At 28.7% G+C, this 20000-nt stretch overlaps 1 protein-coding gene across 4 annotated transcripts in view; it reads left to right on the forward strand.

The window, feature by feature from the left end:
- Positions 1 to 9739, forward strand: part of LOC140673215 (uncharacterized) — a 50511-nt gene extending 40772 nt beyond the window's left edge. For all 4 annotated transcript variants that reach the window (XM_072905969.1, XM_072905972.1, XM_072905970.1 and 1 more), the window contains 9 exons: positions 1170 to 1322; positions 1408 to 1488; positions 1952 to 2131; positions 2311 to 2949; positions 4250 to 4318; positions 4474 to 5233; positions 5609 to 5820; positions 7221 to 7478; positions 8877 to 9739. In XM_072905969.1, the coding sequence (XP_072762070.1) occupies positions 1170 to 1322; positions 1408 to 1488; positions 1952 to 2131; positions 2311 to 2949; positions 4250 to 4318; positions 4474 to 5233; positions 5609 to 5820; positions 7221 to 7478; positions 8877 to 8924 (2400 nt within the window). In that variant the 3' untranslated portion in view covers positions 8925 to 9739. The remainder of the gene's footprint in view (positions 1 to 1169; positions 1323 to 1407; positions 1489 to 1951; positions 2132 to 2310; positions 2950 to 4249; positions 4319 to 4473; positions 5234 to 5608; positions 5821 to 7220; positions 7479 to 8876) is intronic.
- The last annotated feature ends 10261 nt before the right edge of the window (positions 9740 to 20000 follow it).

Raw genomic sequence — 20000 nt, forward strand, 5'->3', positions numbered from 1 at the left:
GTTGAAAAGTTAAGGTTTCGAGATTTAAAATGCTTTTCTAAACATAACTCTACCATTTTTCGTAAAGATACATGAAGTTGAATTTGACTCTTTTTCACGCCAATTTTAAGTGTTCCTTTAATTTTGTTGAAAACTGTATAATGTAAACACGATTCAGTGACATGTAGTAACTAATATTTAATTCTGATTTATTTTTTTATATTAAGTATAAAACATAGTAAAGTTTCGTAACATTGCATAATTTTATATACATATACGTATAATATTATACATATATGTAATACATATATGTATTATATATATGTATTATATATAATATTATTGATAAATAATTAACAATTTTTTTAAATAACTTTGTAACTTATTTTCATAACTTTTTCTGGCAAATTTTTTTATAATATGTATGCTTTATATATGTATATGTCTGGTGCAATTTTAATGCAATTTAATTTTTTTTCTAGGTCAAAAATATCGAAAAACACTGTACATTGTTAATTTGTAAATAATTGTCATATATTTAGAGCACTTTTGTTCATTTTTACTTGCACTTTTGGTTCTTTTAAATGCTATATTTCTTTTCTGTTAAATATAATATATGGAATAACTAATTATATGTTTTACTCATACTAAAAATATTATATTTTAATATATCAAAAATATTCTATAAAAATTTTTCATGACAACTTTTGTGTAACATGCATATGACACACATATTATACTAAAGTTGAAAAGAAATTTTTTTATTATTTTCTTGAGATAATAACTTGTGTGTTCTGGTAACTGCACATTTTTAATATTACATTAAATATGAATCTGATTATTCTTAAATAAAATTGTTAGAAAAAAACGATACTTTTAAAACGTTTCAAATATATTTTAAAATTTTATTATATTGCCGCATTATATAAATATACTATATTTGAAAAAGATAAAAAATGTTATTAAAATGATATTAAAAGATAAAACGATTCAAGATATAATAAATCTATGTAGAAAAGTATTAAAAGGTATAAAGATTTAATATTTTTATTTGATATTAAATGATAACAATTGCATTTGAGGTTTTTCAAACTATATCTTGAAAAAGAAAACAAGTTTATAAACTTAATTTTTGCATATTGTGGTAACTTTTTGACAATATTATTAAATGTATGATGTAAATCTTTCAGAGCAATATTTTATTAAACACGCCGAACGTAGCTTCGGTATTCGGTAAATTGCAAGATCCAATCAGCTCTTCTATCCTCCCGAATCGCGAAAGGAGTGAAGCTTCTAGAACTATAATTACATCTAATCAACGCAGTTCTGTATACATCGGACAGGTAAAAAACGAAATATTATAAATTATATTGTGATTTGTAAGCATAAAAATAAGAATATTTTGTAACGTAACTATGAATATTTCAGGATAAATTTATTAATTATCAGATCGACGGTGCACCTGACATCAATCCAAAAGTGGTTGATGTGAAAATAAATTCAGTGGCTGTAAGTAACATTGTTTAAAATTTAATATAATTTTTTAATAATGGAAATTTTCTATCGAATCAATGGAAAGTCTTGTTATTAATAAATTTTCTTGCATCCTATTTTATAATAAACTTGTTACTTTTATACTGTTTTTATTTTCTAATAATGAAATAATTTATTTTGTACACTGAATATAATTTATTACTAAAATGTATCATAATATATTGTATTATAATATATTTACCTCCAAATATTTGTATACTTCTTAATAATCTATTAAGCTAATAAAGATAGCAAAAATTGTAAAAATTGTATTTTTGAAATATTAATATAGTTATAGTTATTTTAGCTGTAAATTGAAATTATCGCGCACGATGAGAGAAAAATACATTTATAAATATTGTTATAATTACTTTTAAAATTTATAATTGTTATTAATTACAATTATAATGATTAATTATTCCTTTAATTTTGTTGATAGACTTCTATGAACGAAGGTGTAGCATCTATCCCATCTTTTAAAAATTTGCTGAGTAATCAGTCAGGTGGTGGTAAAGTAACAACCTCTCCCGGTTTTCCTTGGAAAGATCCCCTTGATCAGATATTCGGTATTACTACCAATTCACCTATGCAAACAGCATCAGTGACATCAAATCAATTGGTGCGTATTAATGAAATCCATAGTATGTATTTTCTTATATAAAATAAAATTAAGCTAATATTGTTGAGAAATTTAAATAATATTAAATAATATTAAAGAAACAATTGTAAATAATAAATTTCTTAAAAACTATTCTATTTCATATTTTTTGTAATAGATATTTTCTATATTATTTATAGAACGAGCCGGGCGAAAATAATGTACCAATTATGGCACGTCCTATAAATTCCTTAGTGGAAGTCTTTACGCCGGTTATGAATAGCGTAACTCCGACGAATCCTGAAAGCAAACCAACTGTATCAATTAGCTCGACTACAACTACTGCTCCTATTATCACCACTATACCAGTACCAATTACCGTAGCAACAACCACTGCTCCTACTACAACAACTACCACTACAACAATAGCTGCAACTACTGCTCCTACTACCACAACTACTACTACAACAACAGCTGCAACTACTGCTCCAACTACTACAACTACCACTACAACAATTGCAACTACTGCTCCTACTACCACAACAACTACCACTACAACAACAGCTGCAACTACAACAACAAGTACTACTACTACTTCGACAACAACCCTTCCTACAATGACTACAAGTAGTATATCTACTGCTCCTCGGCTTGCAACAACCGCTTCCTCTATAAATGCTAACACTTTAGCATCAGATGTGACGATACGTTCAAATACAGTCCCATTATCATCTACTGCAACAATATCTGCTGATAATATACTAAACAGATTACAAATGAATACGAAGGAGAACCCTTTTGGAGCAACATTCGAGGATTTGACTTTTCTAAATTCATTGGTAAGTTGATTTTTATGTTTAATTTATACTAAAATATTACAAGCGCGCATTATTTATTTTGTGAATGTGTATACATGTGTATACATATACATACATACACACACACACACACACACATATATATATATATATATACATAAATGTAAGTATTGTTTAATTTCTATTATTAAGTATACATATACAGTTTACCTCATAAACCATTTTATTTATCCTAAGATAATACATATATGTAATATATGTTATATGCATAACATACCAGCCTTTTATTTCTTTAATTCGTTTTGTGTTTTCCTTATTTAACTAATTGATTAATCTTGATCAAATTATAAATACTACAGAAATTAAATGAGTGTGATAAAGACAAATTCTTGTAGCATTATAATATAATTTATTGTCTTATATTATATATTATTTATTATTATATTTTATTTAAATTAAGTCATATTTTTTTAGAGATTATTATATTACAAATATTTTTCAGTTTAGAATTATACATAAATGTGTATCCTTTGTTTTTAAAGGACATAAAAAAATGTATGAAATATGTGTTTTTCTGAACATATAAATTCAATCAAACAATCAAGAATTGTATTGTTTTACTCAAAAAGTGATATATATATGTATTTGTTATCATTATATATATACATATATATGTGCGTGCATACAATTTTTTATTAAAACTAAACTTCAGAAAGACACATTTCTAATATCTTTTTAAAAGTAAAGGATACGTAAGTCTATGTATATATTCTAATCTGAAAATATCTTAATATATTAGTAAAATTTAAAAAAGACAAATGAAGTTTAAATAGAAAAAAATGTAAAATTTAAATAGAATAAAATATATTATATACATATATAAATTATTTTATAATGTTACAAGAATTTATCTTTATCATATTCATATTAATTTTCTATATATATTATATAAACTTTATTGATCCCCTTGAAGCGTCCTACAAATGTTCTACAATGTCCGAAGCCGTCCTGGACATGTTCAAAATGACCCTAATAATACACAAAAAACTGATATACACAAAAAACTTATTAAATTCAATTAAGTTCTATCTTGAGATTTATATATGATCCACGGATTAAAATAGAGTTAATATGTATTACAGTATATTCACACACTTCTATAATGTACGAAAAAATCAAGGTGATTAATAAAGTACCTTTTATTAATGTCCTCTAAATAATTATCGTTATTTTTTTCATTAAGTTTTGCGAAATTAAAATATTTTGTATTGTGCAATAAATTATAAATAATATATAATAATAATAACAAAGATCTTTGCAGTTACAGAACAATAACGTTAAAACTACAGCGAAAACGCTAAATGATATAGAGCAAATGTTAGCAAACAGAGTAAGTAAAATAAACAGTAAAATTTATAATAAGCATGCATTTAAACATAATAATATCTCTAAATATAAGAGCGTGATTATTATTTTTTTTAAATTGTTGGCTATATATGATACAGTTTAACGAATATATATATATCAATATTTAACTTTCTGTAGATTTTAGAGCTTGCACTAGCTAAACCTGGACCGACACGATCACCAAAAGCAATTAAAACCGTAAGTTCAAACAACGATCTTAACGCAATGAAAGATTTTTCATCACCTGAGTCATCTTCCGAGCCGATAATAATCGATTTATTGCCGTCTTCATCAACGTTATCACCAACTGTTAGTAGCAGTACAACTACAAAGAAATACACTGAAGCAAAAACGACCAGGTTGGTAGAATCTAGTGTGCCAATTACTACGACTAAGGCACCGGTCGTTATTACTGCTAAATCTAAAACGACAACTAAGCGACCTAGGACCACTACTCAAGCATCTGTAGGATTTGGTGTAAATTTATGGCGGGCGTTGTTCGGCAGCAATCGTTTTGAAACTACTACAACAACGAGTACTAAGAAAAAGCCAAGGCCTCTGACTCCTAAATCAGTTCAAACTGCTCAAAAATCTATTGAGATTACTCAGAAACCAATAGAGGCTGTGAAATCAACTACGCATACAAGTCATATAATGTCTGCGATCAGATCGCATACAACGCCAAGAAGTGTCGACATCTCGGACATCCAAGTGGTTTCGACCAAATTGCATGCGAACAATGTTGATTTTGCTTCTACTTCGACTCCAAGTTCGATTTCAACACAACGAACACTTTTAAATAATCCTAATCCTAGATTGCACGATATTTCTACATCTACATATTCATCCGAGGACGATGCGAAATTCTTGGTCGCGCTCTTGCGAGCCATACAAACAGGTATAAAAAATTAAAAGTTTTTTCTTTTTATCTCTTTTCATAAAATACAATCAATATACCTTCAATATAAAATGTGAATTTAATTATAATTATAACATAATAATATAAATTCGAAAATGATGATTTAATCAAGTTGCTTAGATTACTTCAAATATTTCTTAATTTTTCTTAATGTTTCTTTATTTTTTTGAAATTGATTGTTACTTTTGTAAGATATTTATGAGATTTCAAAATTTAGGAATTAATCCACGCAAGAATTAACAGATAAACAAAAATTTTCTTTAAAATATGAGATTAATTCTTACGTTTCAAAGTTGTAGGTGTTTTTTAAAGAATTTTTATTAATTCATATTTATTTATTAATGTTCATATTAGATTCAAAAACGAGCACTTCTACGACACCTAAAATAATCGAAGATGATGAAGCTTTCTTGAGAGCAATTTTAAATAATCAAGCTAGCATTTCTACAGCGACACCATCGTCTACCGAATTAAATTCTGCTGCTTTGTTGGCATTACTTTTAAAGCAGCAAGGCATAGAACCATCAACACCAGCAATAAAATTTAGGGAACAATTGCAATTAGCTGTGAGTAATGCTTTTCCTGTTATCTTCTGCAAGATATTCTGCAATTACTCTTACAGAAAAAATTTAGTAATTATTACTGATTGGTAAGTAATTAAATATTTATTTTGTGTATTTAAAGTATTAAAATTGAATATTTATTAGTACTTGAAGTACTGCGATCTAAATATTGTATAATATTTAATTACAAGTTAGTGATTTATGAAAATAGTATATTTAATATAAGACGAATATTAAATACTTATATTGAATTACTGATATAAAATCGTTAAATATTGGATGAGTAATAAATACTCGTACTAAATTGTTGACAAGTTTCAATGTCAATATTGAAATACTAGATCAAGTATTTTATGTGGAATGAATCATTGTCTAGTATTTACGACTAGTAATTCAAACATAATATAGATATAATTTCTAACAAAGTATTAAAGAGATTAAGAGTATTAAGAGAGATAAAAATATAGCATAAACATATCCCAGGTAGCACATGTTCGTTTTATAAATGTTTTGTAAACGTATCCAATATTTTTTAACCGTCAAGCACCAATAAGAAACGTTTCAACAGAAACATTTTTAAAATCATGATTTAAGAAATGTATTTTTTACGTTTCAATAAATAGAACAAAAATTCATTTTTTAATTCAAAATTATATACATATATACACATTATTAAGACTGTGCTTATTGAGACAGTACCCAGACAGCACAGAAAACTAGAAGATGACAAAAAGATGTCTTTTTTAAGTCATCTTTCTGACAAGGCTAAAAGATGTCTAAAAGGATATCTTTCTACCTACAAAAAAAGTTATTTTTTGAAAGATGTCTTCTAAAAATCATAATTAATTTTAGTCGACGAAAAGATGTCTTTTTGATCATCTTTTCGACAAACAAAAAAGATCTATTTTATAATATACGTGTTTCTTTGTTTGCCACTACGTGGCGTGCTCAGACTTAACTATAACTCATTCAAGTTTTCATAACATGTATATAAAGCCTAAAAGAACAGGTACACATAATTGAATATTTAGAATTCTTATAAACGATTGTAAAAACCCTATTAAAGCTTTAAAAATATAAATTACTCGCGAAATTTTTCTTTTTAAAATTTCAAGTTAAAATTATTTTAATAAAAATTTGATTTAAAAAGGTTATTCTCTTAAGGAGATTAGAAGAGTAAAAATTATTTTATCAATTCCTTGAAATATAATTGAATCTAGACTTTTATGCTTACAGAATATACATATAATTGATGAAAAAATAATTTCCAAAAATCTTACAATTAGATTTATTAATAACAAGAAACAACAGCATATAATAAGCTGTTTTATAATATAATTTCTTTATAAAACATACATTTATTTTGAAGGTTCTTTCTAACTTAAAAATGATATGTATATCAGAATCTGGATTTAACTACTACTCAATCAACAACAACGACTACCAATAAACCGGCCTTCAGTTCGAGCACTCAATCTGTGGTTAGTACGAGAAGAAAAACAACTACACCGAGACAGTCTTCCAGATCATCGCTACGGACTCCCGGTTATACATGGTCTCCCAGTTCAACATATCCACCTCCTCTCTTTGGAGAAAATTCGGGTAGTGGTCTGATTACTGCTACTAGAGCCATCGGTCAATTCCTTGGCTCTGCCATTACGGTAAATATTTTTTTGTCGTGAAAACAATTGCTTTTCTTATTTGACTGTAACCAAAATATGTAATTATACAAAAATCTAAAATTTTGTATCATACTATACAGGATTAGAAATTGATATCTTTCTTTTAAAAATATTTTATTTATTCTCTCATGCGCGTTTATTATTATAGATTAGAATTAAATTTTATTAAATTTTATAAAGAAATTCTAAATTACATTTTTTTATATAGAATTCTTTAAAAAAGCAATATTATTTTTGGAAAATAAATTATAAAATTATAAATTATATATATTATATATAATTATTAATATAAAGGGTGAGGAAAAAGTATGGAAACCCTGAAAAATCTCGGAAAATATAAGTTTTACAGAAAAATGTTTCAAAAAAAAGTTGTATGGTTTCGAAAGGGTTATAAGATGATACCATTGGTTTGACCTTGGAGAGTGATTTGAAGGTCACATGAAGGTCACCATCAATTTCTTAAATGGGACATCCTATTTTTTATTATATATTCTTATAGTTTATCTCGAGAGCTTTCCACACTAAAACACTATAGTTAAATATTTTTTTATTAAGTACTTTTCGAGTTATGAGGCTTGAAAATTCCAATATTTTGACATCAAATATGAAATATCTTGTAAAATATTAATTTTTCGATTATCTTACTTGAATACTTTTTAAAAATAATAATCATAAAGAAAATACATGGTTGTTTCTTTAAAAAAATTAATATTTTCAAGTCTCATAACTCGAAAAATACTTAATCAAAAAATATTTAACTATAGTTATATAATATAACTATAGTTATATTTAACTATAGTTATAGTTAATATATTTTTTTGGAAAGTTCTTGAGGTAAACTACAAGAATATACAATAAAAAATAGGGTGTCCCATTTAAGAAATTGATGGTGACCTTCATGTGACCTTCAAACAATTATCCAAGATCAAACCAATGGTATCATCTTATAACCCTTTCGAAATCATACAACTTTTGTTCGAAACATTTTTCTGTAAAACTTATATTTTCCGAGACTTTTCAGAGTTTCCATACTTTTTCCTCACCCTTTATATTAATAATTATATATATAATTTATAATTTTATAATTTATTTTCCAAATTTAATATTATTTTTAAAGAAATCTATATATAAAAAATATAATTAAAAATTTTTTTATAAAATGAATAATATGTATGTAAAATGAGTTATTAAAACAAATTATAAAAATAAATAAATTAATTTTCTTTTATTTATTTTCTATATTCACGAATAATATAATTAAAATAATTAATAATAAGATAAGAAATTTTCTAGTTTATATTCTATATCATAAATATTAAAATAATTTTTTTTAGAAGTCATATTTGTTATTAACATTTTTATTTCGCTTTTCATTAGGGTGCAGCTCAACAGTTACAATCTTTTCTAAGAAACAGAAGAGCATAGCTGAGTAATATTAGAAAAAAACAATATATATTAATTTATGCAATATATATATATATATATTTCCGTTCCATCTGCGATTTAATGTCAGAATTGATATTACAGTTATTAATTGTGTACGTATTTCTGATATTAATTATGTCGAAATCCTGATGATTGACGTGGAAAATGAATATAATGACAATATGAAAATCGACGTTAGGAAAGTTCAATCAAAATGACAGCACAAAGTAACCTAGTAAATACCGTTATATTAATGTTACGTATATAGGTACGATACAAAATTATGAATATTACAGATAATATTGCATAAGTAATATCGATAAGCTACCAATTAATTGTAATTTCTCACTCATAAATATATAATGTAACATATTGCAAAAGCAAAGAACACGTATACAACAATACAGCAATATTTATATTCTGCAATAATATTTTAATACATTATTTGTTGTAACGTTGCAAAATGATACATATGGTATATATTACAGTTTTATGTCATGTAGGCAACTTATATATTATTTGTTACTACACCGCCTATATTACTATGTATAACAATAAATAGTATTTGCTGGGAAACTTTCTTAACTATTATAAATCAGTTACTAGAAGGAAAAATGAATACGAACAAAACATCCGTTTTTCTCACTTAAGAGACATTTTTCTTAAAATGAATAAAAATAACAGTATGTGTATTCAAACTCATATCAAATATCAAAAATTTCTAATATGGATTCTAATAATACTCGAGTAATTTTAAATTAAATGATGTGTAATACACAAAGCTAAAATGTCGATATTTTGATCGAACATTTCCTATTGATTCCTGATTTAAAAAATAAATAAATATTTTACATATATATTAATTTATATTGTATATTAATATTATAATATTTATTATAATATTATAATATTTTATTTGTCGTTGTTAATTATTACTGGAATTTAACACTGTTTCCATGAAATTTTGAGAAAAGAGTTAATTAAAAATTGATTCAGTGTTCCAATCTTCTTTTTTTATTCTTGTGTAACTACATTTTATATAAGAATATTTATGCTCAAAAATAATTTATCCTAACATAACAAATAAAGTTTCTTTTTACAATATTACTGTTTAAACATTAAAAGTCTAGCATAAATATATCATAAAATTTCGAAAATGCATAGGACAGTTTTCTCATAAAATCTCTTCAGACAGTTTTGTAAAAAATTATGACAAGAGTTCTACAGAGATGTTTTTTGGGGATTTATATTGATAACGTAGCAATACTTATTATAATGTAGTGATAATTTACAACGACTGTTTTAGGTGTGTATTATTCTAAAACGCTTTGCAAACGTTTCTAGAGTATAGATTTACCATTTTTTTGGACGTGTACTTATGGAGATGTTTGTAACGGTCTTGTAATTAAGATAATATATTAGAGTGCAGTTTTTCATACTCGTTAATTCTACTGTCGACGTCTCTTTATTTCTACATTTTTTTCTTTATTTACATTCTTCTTTTGTAATAAAGCGAAATTGTAAATGTGCTTAGTGTGATTTTTTAATATTTGGAGACTTTGCGTGCGGATAATTTTATCGATGCAAGATAAAGTTTTATTTTTATTAGTAAAATTACGTTAATTAAAGTTTAATTATAAGAAATTTTAGAGGACACAAGAAATTACACATATTTTATTTGTATATACAGGATAAGGAAAAAATATGGAAACCCTGAAAAATCTCGAAAAATATAAGTTTTACAGAAAAAAAACTAAAACAAGATCAAGGAAGGATCCGATTATTTAAAGCAAGATCTGTCCATTTTTTTCATATATTTCATATTTTATATTAAAAAGTATGATAACAAACTTTAAAATATCTTAAGGAATTCTTAACTATAAAGGAAGTTTTATTATAATGTTTTGGAAAACTCTCGAGTTAAGCTACAAGAATATGCAATTCAAAATAAGATATTTCACTTAAGAAATTGCAGATGACTTCACGTAACCTCAAGAGACTATTTAAGGTCGAATCAATGACACCATCTTATGTCCCTCTCGAAACCATCCCAAGTAGCAAGCACATGCCATTTTGACGACGAAAACTGATCATTTCTAGTTCAATGACGTCACATGACCAAGTAATGTCTAATTTATTAAAACGTCTTTTTTGTGACGTCTTAATAATGTTGCAAAAAAACGTCATAATATCGTGATTCTTAAGTCATTATTATAAATTGCCTAAGTATTACTATTTTTTAACTAAAAACTCATTTAATTTTTTATAATATCTTAAATTATTAAAACAATTTTATGTATAATTTTGACAATTTTATGTATAATTTTGACATTTACAATTCTCTGTATCTCAGGACCCTAACCTAATCTAATATGACTTTCCTCTATAACCTGGGATTTGATCATGACATTTGATTCTGAATCTTTTCTTCTAGCGTGAAAAGTGAAAAATTTTATTAACGAATTCAATATTTGTGAATGAATTTTTCATTTTATACGAGTTTTCCAGATAGCCAAGCATGCCCAAGCAATATATGGAAATAAAATGCTAACAACTAATGCTAGCTTCTCACTAAAAATATGAATTAAATGTTTGAGTGGTTAAATATAAGCATAATGTTAGCAAATTAGCCCAGTAAAATGCCTAGCTAAAAAAGGGACATCTCGAAAAGACATATTGTCAGCAAAGAGTTAGCATACAATTTTTTAATTTGCTAGCAGATATGTAAACACATTGTCAGCATTAAAGTTGAAAGTGATGTTTATTTTATGCTGTTATTATATTGGAGATATTTAGATTAATTTAGATTAAAAAATTAATATTTATATCATTTTTCATTCGCTACAAACTATTCTTTAACTTTGAATTATCATTCTTTTTGTGTGGTAAAAATTCTACATTAATTGTATATATATATATATATATATATATATATATATATATATATATATATATATATATATATATATACAGGGTGTCCCAGAACAACCTTCCGTCCGTAAAATGACGTATTTCTGACACAATTCGAAAACAATTTTTCCTTTACCAAAATTTGATTTGAAGCGTAGTTTTTGTGTTATAAGCAAAAATAGCAAATCACGCGTCGAGTATAGAAGGCAGAAGCGGCACGGTACACCGCGAGCGCGGGCGCAGCTGACCGTCCGACGGGTCATTACCGCCGCATGAGTCGCTAACTATTTTATCTTATAGCATAAAATTATGCTTTAAATAAAATTTTGGTAAAGAAGAAAATATATCACCCGTCGGATGGTCAGCTGCGCGCGCGCTCGCGGTGTGCCGCGCCGCTCCTGCCTGCCTTCTATACTCGACGTATGATTTGCTAACTATTTTTGCTTATAACACAAAAACTACGCTTCAAATCAAATTTTGGTAAAGGAAAAATTGTCTTAGAATTGTGTCAGAAATACGTCATTTTACGGACGGAAGGTTGTTCTGGGACACCCTGTATATATAATTTTGACATATATTAGCCATAAAAGTCTCTAGCTTTTATTTATATTTTATTTTATTATTTATTCTGATTGTATATGACATACAGCATATAACACAAATTTGTGTTATATATTTTAAATAAATTGCAGCATTTGCTTTCTTATTTAAAAATAAGAAAAGTTTTCATAAAATAGGCAATAATCTCTCATGGGTTATTTTATTTATCTGTTTTACAAGCCCATGAAAGTTTGCTCATCTTGTCTCTGTAAAGATATAGACGACATGGATGCGTAGCAAGATGCTAACATCTTTTTTAGCAATATGAAAACAATTTGTGCTCAATACTGGCTATCTGAGTTACGCTAGAAGAAAAGATTCAGGATAAAATGTCATTAAAACGTCACTAATAGGTCTAAAATGGTCATGAAGTCACGTCTTTTTAACGTCTTGAAATGTCGTCATCGGTCTATGACATTAGTCCGTCATTTTTCAGTCATTTTTACATCATTACAGCACGTCATATTTGGTTCGAACTGACCATATTTTGACATCAAAATGTCGTGTGCTTGCTACCTGGAATACAACTTTTATCTGAAACATTTTCCTGTAAAACTTATATTTCTCGAGATTTTCAAGGTTTTCATACTTTTTCCTCACCCTGTACTAACAAGTTTCAAATAGTTTTAAAAACTTTATTTTTCGACTAATACTTTTTTTCAATTTCAGAAATTTTTACTCAACATTTTGCCACGCTTATCTGTGTATGTACATATATTTGTATATGTATATATATATTTTAATATACTATAATATATAAATTATATATTATATATTTAGATACACACACTTATCAAAATAAGCGTAATTTTGGTAAAAATGCATAAAAGGTAACCTCTCCGATTTTCTTGCTACTTACATATATATTGTTCGGGGAGTTGTCGAGTAATTCCCCGCAAGAATTAAGTGGGGGACGGCATTGGTTTAGGAGATATAACAAAATAAAATTTCATATTTTTCATACTGTTCCTTCGGTTTTATAAACTGATAATACTAACAGTGAGATTTGTTTACGTCCTAATAATGTGTGCGACACGGAAAAAGTTTTTGTTTACATTATTTGAGGGATATCTATATTGTTGAATGAACCACTTGATATTAATTTTTATTAATAATATATATTTTCAATATTTTCATAACATACACACACACACACATACACACACACGGGGTGCAAGAGGGGCCTTCGGCCCCCCTCTCGCGCCCGCCCCGTCCATTTTGCTTCGCGTGGAAAGTTGCAAACCCATGTGAACTTTGCTTTGTCTTGCAACGTGTATGCGAAGCGAGGTGGACGGGGTGGTGCGGGAGAGGGAGGTCCAAAGGCACCCCTCCCTTGCACCCCCCCCCCCACCGTGTGTGTGTGTGTGTGTTATGAAAATATTGAAAATATATATCATTAATAAAAATTAATATCAAGTTCATTCAACAGAAAATCACATGTTAAATAAATAAATTTGCAATAATACGTTGAACTTTGACAACATATGTGTTGCATACATTAGTAGGATGTAAACAAACCTCACTGTTGATATTATCAGTTTATAAAACCGAAGGAACATTATGAAAAATATAAAATTTCATTTTGTTATATCTGCTAAACCAATGCCGTCCCTCACTTAATTCTTGCGGGGTATAGTAGTAATACAATATTAAACCGGTTAGTAATATATACTACCAATATTCATTACTATAAATATTTTTAATACAAAGCAATATATTGGTTCCAATTTATCCGACCAGATGCAAATAATATATTTTCATCATGTTCTAAATCTCTTGTCGAGATTATATCAAAAGTTAAACTGACAAAAAAACATACTTTAAATTATACTTTAATTACTCAGAATTAATTACTCAGAACACCCCCCCCCCCCTACAATATATTTAAGTAGCAATAAAATCCGTGAGATGTTACCTTTTATGTACTTTTATCGTAATTTTTAATGGATGTAAATTATATGACTAAAGTAAATAAAAAAAATATATTAAAATTAAGATATATATTTATCTTGAGGAACTTTTTCCCAAATAAAGCTCCTTTCCTTGATATTATACTAAATTATGACATAGAAGCGAGAAATCATACAAAGATTTTTTTCTTGCAAAATACGTTAAAATAAATAAATTTTGGTAAATAGTAAATATAATATTAGAGGAAGCCCCCTCTTAATGACCTTGACGTTGACACATGTTGTCAAGGTCATATAACCCTGAGTAACGTCCAAAAGGTTTTAGCCATCACTCATCATTTATAAAAAATTATTAAAAAAAAAATTTAATAAAATAAAATACGATTTTTAAACGCTTGGCAAGCCATGCTTGGTCTTACTGTCCAGCATGCGTTTGTGTGATGGTCGGTAGACTTCTACATTTTTGCTGATAATTTTCAAATTTTTACAAATTTTTTTTTAAATTTTGGTGGAGAAAAAAGTTTTTAAATGTTTCTTTTTCTCTTGCTTACAATTAGTAAAAAGTCAATGTAGTGTCGGTGTACTAGAAACCAATTTTTGACATTAATTATGATTTTATTTTCCATATTTTCTAACTGAAATTAAGCAATTTTACAAGTTTTTTTTACATTTTGCTCGATAAAAACATAGTGGCCATAAAAAAATTCTCATAGCTATACGGCGATTTTTTATCAAATTCAGTGTACTTTTATAAAAAAACATAAAGAACGAATTTTTATTGTTGTTCCATGCAGTTGTTTCCTGGGTTAAAAGGAAATATAGAAGAATAGAGAATTTTTACGTTATTTTTATCCATTAATAGCATGTTTAAGTGGTTATTTTAAAAATCTATTATTCCATTTGATAGAGCAAAGTTTCAGCTTTAAGAACCTTTTTTGCTCATAGCGGTACAATGATTTTTAACGGAGTTATGAACAATCAAAGTCAAAGTGCTCACTTTTTATTTAATCAAAGGTAACTTAGTAAGAAACAATCGTAGACAAATTTAAAAAAAAATGATTTTGTAGGGAAAACTTCAAGCTTTCACGTTAGAAAGGTTAAAATTGTCGCCGAATTTTTTTAAACGTGACAGGCCGACAAAGTGAGAAAAAAATTTCACGTTTGGTCCAGCTCGTAGTTTTCTGCATGTAAAAATTATTAAACTCACAGAAACATTAAAATAACGGTATGCTTTCAAAAATAGAGATTTCAATATTTAAAATGCTTTTCTTTAATTTAAATTTCATTTATTTTCAACGAAGTTGCAGTTGATTGAATTTTGCCTATTTTTCAAGAAAATTTAGGTCTTTTCCTAATTGTTGTGAGGACCCTTACAGAAATTTAATAGTGATTAATTACTTAAAAAATCAGTGATTAATACTGTTAGTATTTAATTGGCAAATATTGGTGGTAGTATTAAATACTCGGTAATGATAAATACTAATTAGGTAATTTAACATGAGTAGTAATACAATATTAAACCAGTCAGTAATATATACTACCAATATTCATTTCTATAAGTATTTTTAATACAAAGCAATATATTGGTTCCAATTTATCCGACCAGATGCAAATAATATATTTTATCATGTTCTAAATCTCTTGTCGAGATTATATCAAAAGTTAAACTGACAAAAAAAACATACTTTAAATTATACTTTTAGTAGTACCTGTTCTTTTAGGCTTTATATACATGATATGAAAACTTGAATGAGTTATAGTTAAGTCTGAACACGCCACGTAGCGGCAAACAAAGAAACACGTATATTATAAAATAAATCTTTTTTGTTTGTCGAAAAGATGATTAAAAAGACATCTTTTCGTCGACTAAAATTAATTATGATTTTTAGAAGACATCTTTCAAAAGATAACTTTTTTTGTAGATAGAAAGATATCCTTTTAGACATCTTTTAGCCTTTCAGAAAGATGACTTAAAAAAGACATCTTTTCGTCATCTTTTAGTTTTCTGTGCTGTCTGGGTACCGTCTTAATAAGTACAATCTTAATAATGTGTGTATATATATATATATATATATATGTATACATTCACCTGCAAAAAAACGGGCCACCCAAATTGAGTACAAATTTTTTAATATCTTCCAATAGCGATAACTCGGCCAAAAATCATTGTATCGGGATGGGCCAAAGTGCAAATAAAAGTTTAAACATTCCTCTAAACAACAAAAAAATTCATAATTTTTTTACAATAAATATTACAAAATAGGACACCTTAGGGCGAGACCTTAAAAAATGAGGGAAAATTTTTTTTTAACTATTGCGCAGCAAAGCGGAGTCGATTCCCTGGTGCAAAACTATATGAGTTTTAAAGCTTATTCAATTCCTAACAAATTCATATTTTGTCCATTTTTCTACGACAATTTTTTAATGCTAATTTGTAGATCTCTCGTGAGTGCATGCGTGTACATTATGTATGCGTGTGTCCTGCTCTTGCCGTTACCTAGGATCAACGGCGTGGACGTGGCAGGAATCTGATCCCGTGTGTGTGCGTGTGCGTGTGTATGTGCGTGTGTGTATGTGCGCGTGTGTATGTGCGAGTGTGTGTGTGTGTGTGTGTGTGTGTGTGTGTGTGTGTGTGTGTGTGTGTGTGTGTGTGTGTGTGTGTGTGTGTGTGTGTGTGTGTGTGTGTGTGTGTGTGTGTGTGTGTGTGTGTGTGTGTGTGTGTGTGTGTGTGTGTGTGTGTGTGTGTGTGTGTGTGTGTGTGTGTGTGTGTGTGTGTGTGTGTGTGTGTGTGTGTGTGTGTGTGTGTGTGTGTGTGTGTGTGTGTGTGTGTGTGTGTGTGTGTGTGTGTGTGTGTGTGTGTGTGTGTGTGTGTGTGTGTGTGTGTGTGTGTGTGTGTGTGTGTGTGTGTGTGTGTGTGTGTGTGTGTGTGTGTGTGTGTGTGTGTGTGTGTGTGTGTGTGTGTGTGTGTGTGTGTGTGTGTGTGTGTGTGTGTGTGTGTGTGTGTGTGTGTGTGTGTGTGTGTGTGTGTGTGTGTGTGTGTGTGTGTGTGTGTGTGTGTGTGTGTGTGTGTGTGTGTGTGTGTGTGTGTGTGTGTGTGTGTGTGTGTGTGTGTGTGTGTGTGTGTGTGTGTGTGTGTGTGTGTGTGTGTGTGTGTGTGTGTGTGTGTGTGTGTGTGTGTGTGTGTGTGTGTGTGTGTGTGTGTGTGTGTGTGTGTGTGTGTGTGTGTGTGTGTGTGTGTGTGTGTGTGTGTGTGTGTGTGTGTGTGTGTGTGTGTGTGTGTGTGTGTGTGTGTGCGTGCGTGCGCCTGTGTGTTTAGTAATGCGTATTGGCATATAATGCTCAAACGTTAATAACACTTCGCAATGCTTCACAAGAGGAATGGGATAATTTAAAACAAGAAGACATAACAAATTTGATTAACAGTATGCCCCAACGAATAGAACAATTATTACGTGTGCCTACGAAAGGAGGCAATACGCATTACTAAACACACGCGCGCACACACACACACACACACACACACACACACACACACACACACACACACATACATGGAATCAGATTCCTGCCACGTCCACGCCGTTGATCCTAGGTAACGGCAAGAGCAGGACACACGCATACATAATGTACACGCACGCACTCACGACAGATCTACAAATTGGCATTAAAAAATCGTCATAGAAAAATGGACAAAATATGAATTTGTTAGGAATTGAATAAGCTTCAAAACTTATACAGTTTTGCACCAGGGAATCGACTCCACTTTGGCAATATTCAATTTTTGATTATCTTACTCTAATACTTTTATGCACAGAATAACGAGACAAATCAATTGGCATAATTAAAACACATAATTATGTTAAAGTAAAAATGTGTAACTGCTAGTTGCAAATTCAAATTTTTACTTTAACATAATTATGTGTTTTAATTATGCCAATTGATTTGTCTCGTTATATGCATAAAAGTATTAGAGTAAGATAATCAAAAAATGAATATTTTACGAGATATCTTGTATTTTATGTCAAAATACTGCTTATAATAATAAATACTAAAACTTTGAAGCCTTATAACTCAAAAATACTTAATAAAAAATACTTTGTCATAAATGTTTTGGAAAGCTCTCGAGATGAACTACAAAAATATGCAATATATAGGGTGTTCCATTTAAAAAACTTGATCTTCACGTGACCTTGAAATGACTTTTTAAGGTCAAACCAATGGTGTCATCTTATGGCTCCCTCGAAACCATACAACTTTTGTCTGAAACATTTTTCTATAAAACGTATTATTTGGGAGATATTTGAGATCGTTATTTAAATGGGACACCCTGTATATATATATATACATATTATATATATATATATATATATATATATACAGGGTGTCCTCGAATTGACAGATCAACTCTCGTGGGTAGATAGAGCGTGTTAAACTCATATATGTAATACTACTATATTGCTAACACCCATAAGAGGAAAAGAGAAAAAAGATACGCTGAAAAGAGACAAGTATAGCAGGAATTTCTGCCGTGCTGCGCATGCGTGACGTCTATAGAGGCGTGGCTTATTATACGCGGCTTGTTCGAGAAATATGAATAGGCACATATATATATATCAGCACATGCGCACATCGCACAATATTCCTTGCTAGAGCGAGACACGAAGTATTGTCCGCACCGTAATATTGGCTACAGTTTCTCGACTTCCGTTAGCAATATAGTAGTATTACATATATGGTTAAACTCGCGCGGCGCGAAGAAACCTCCCAGTTGTTATTTGATACTAGGCGCACGGCAAGACATAAAACGCAGTGCGCACTGTACGTGTCTCTTTCAGTACACCCTTTGTACGTCTTTTGTAGAGCGCTCCGCCTACTGTCTCGTCGCGCGCATACTGGCACGGATTGGCCAATCTTTATTAATTTATATCTCATTAATTATTGTAAATTTAGCAAAATGATATAAGACTTTTGTTTTCAGTTTAACACGCTCTATCTACCCACGAGAGTTGATCTGGCAATTCGGAGACTCTGTATATATATATGTATATGCAGGGTGGGCTATTTTAAAGAGTACGGTCAATTTTCTTGTAAACTAAGCGAAATATCGAAAAATGTTTCAGACAAAAGTTGTGTGGTTTCAAGAGGGCCATAAAATGGTACCATTGGTTTGACCTTGGATAGTCACTTGAAGGTCACGTGAAGGTTACCTCAATTTTTTATTATATATATTCTTGTAGCTGACCACATGAGCCTTCCAAAACACTATAATAAAATATTTTTTCATTAAATGCTTTTCAAGTTATAAGGCTTAAAATTTGCAATATTTTGACATAAAATACAAAAGTTATCTCGTCAAATATTCATTTTTTGCTTATTTTACCCTAATACTTTTATGCACAGAATAACGAGACAAATCAATTAGTGTAAAGAAAATACATAGTTATCTTTAAGAAACAATCTGAATTTACAACTAGCAGTTACACATTTTTACTTTAACATAATTACGTATTTTAATTACGCCAATTGATTTGTCTCATTATTCTGTGCATAAAAGTATTAAGGTAAGATAATCGGAAAGTGAATATTTTACAAAATATTTTGTATTTTTATTAAAATATTACAACTTTCGAGTTTTATAATTCGAAAAGTACGCAAT

This window comes from Anoplolepis gracilipes, chromosome 14 (assembly GCF_047496725.1).
Source record: "Anoplolepis gracilipes chromosome 14, ASM4749672v1, whole genome shotgun sequence".
Classification (NCBI taxonomy): domain Eukaryota; kingdom Metazoa; phylum Arthropoda; class Insecta; order Hymenoptera; family Formicidae; genus Anoplolepis; species Anoplolepis gracilipes.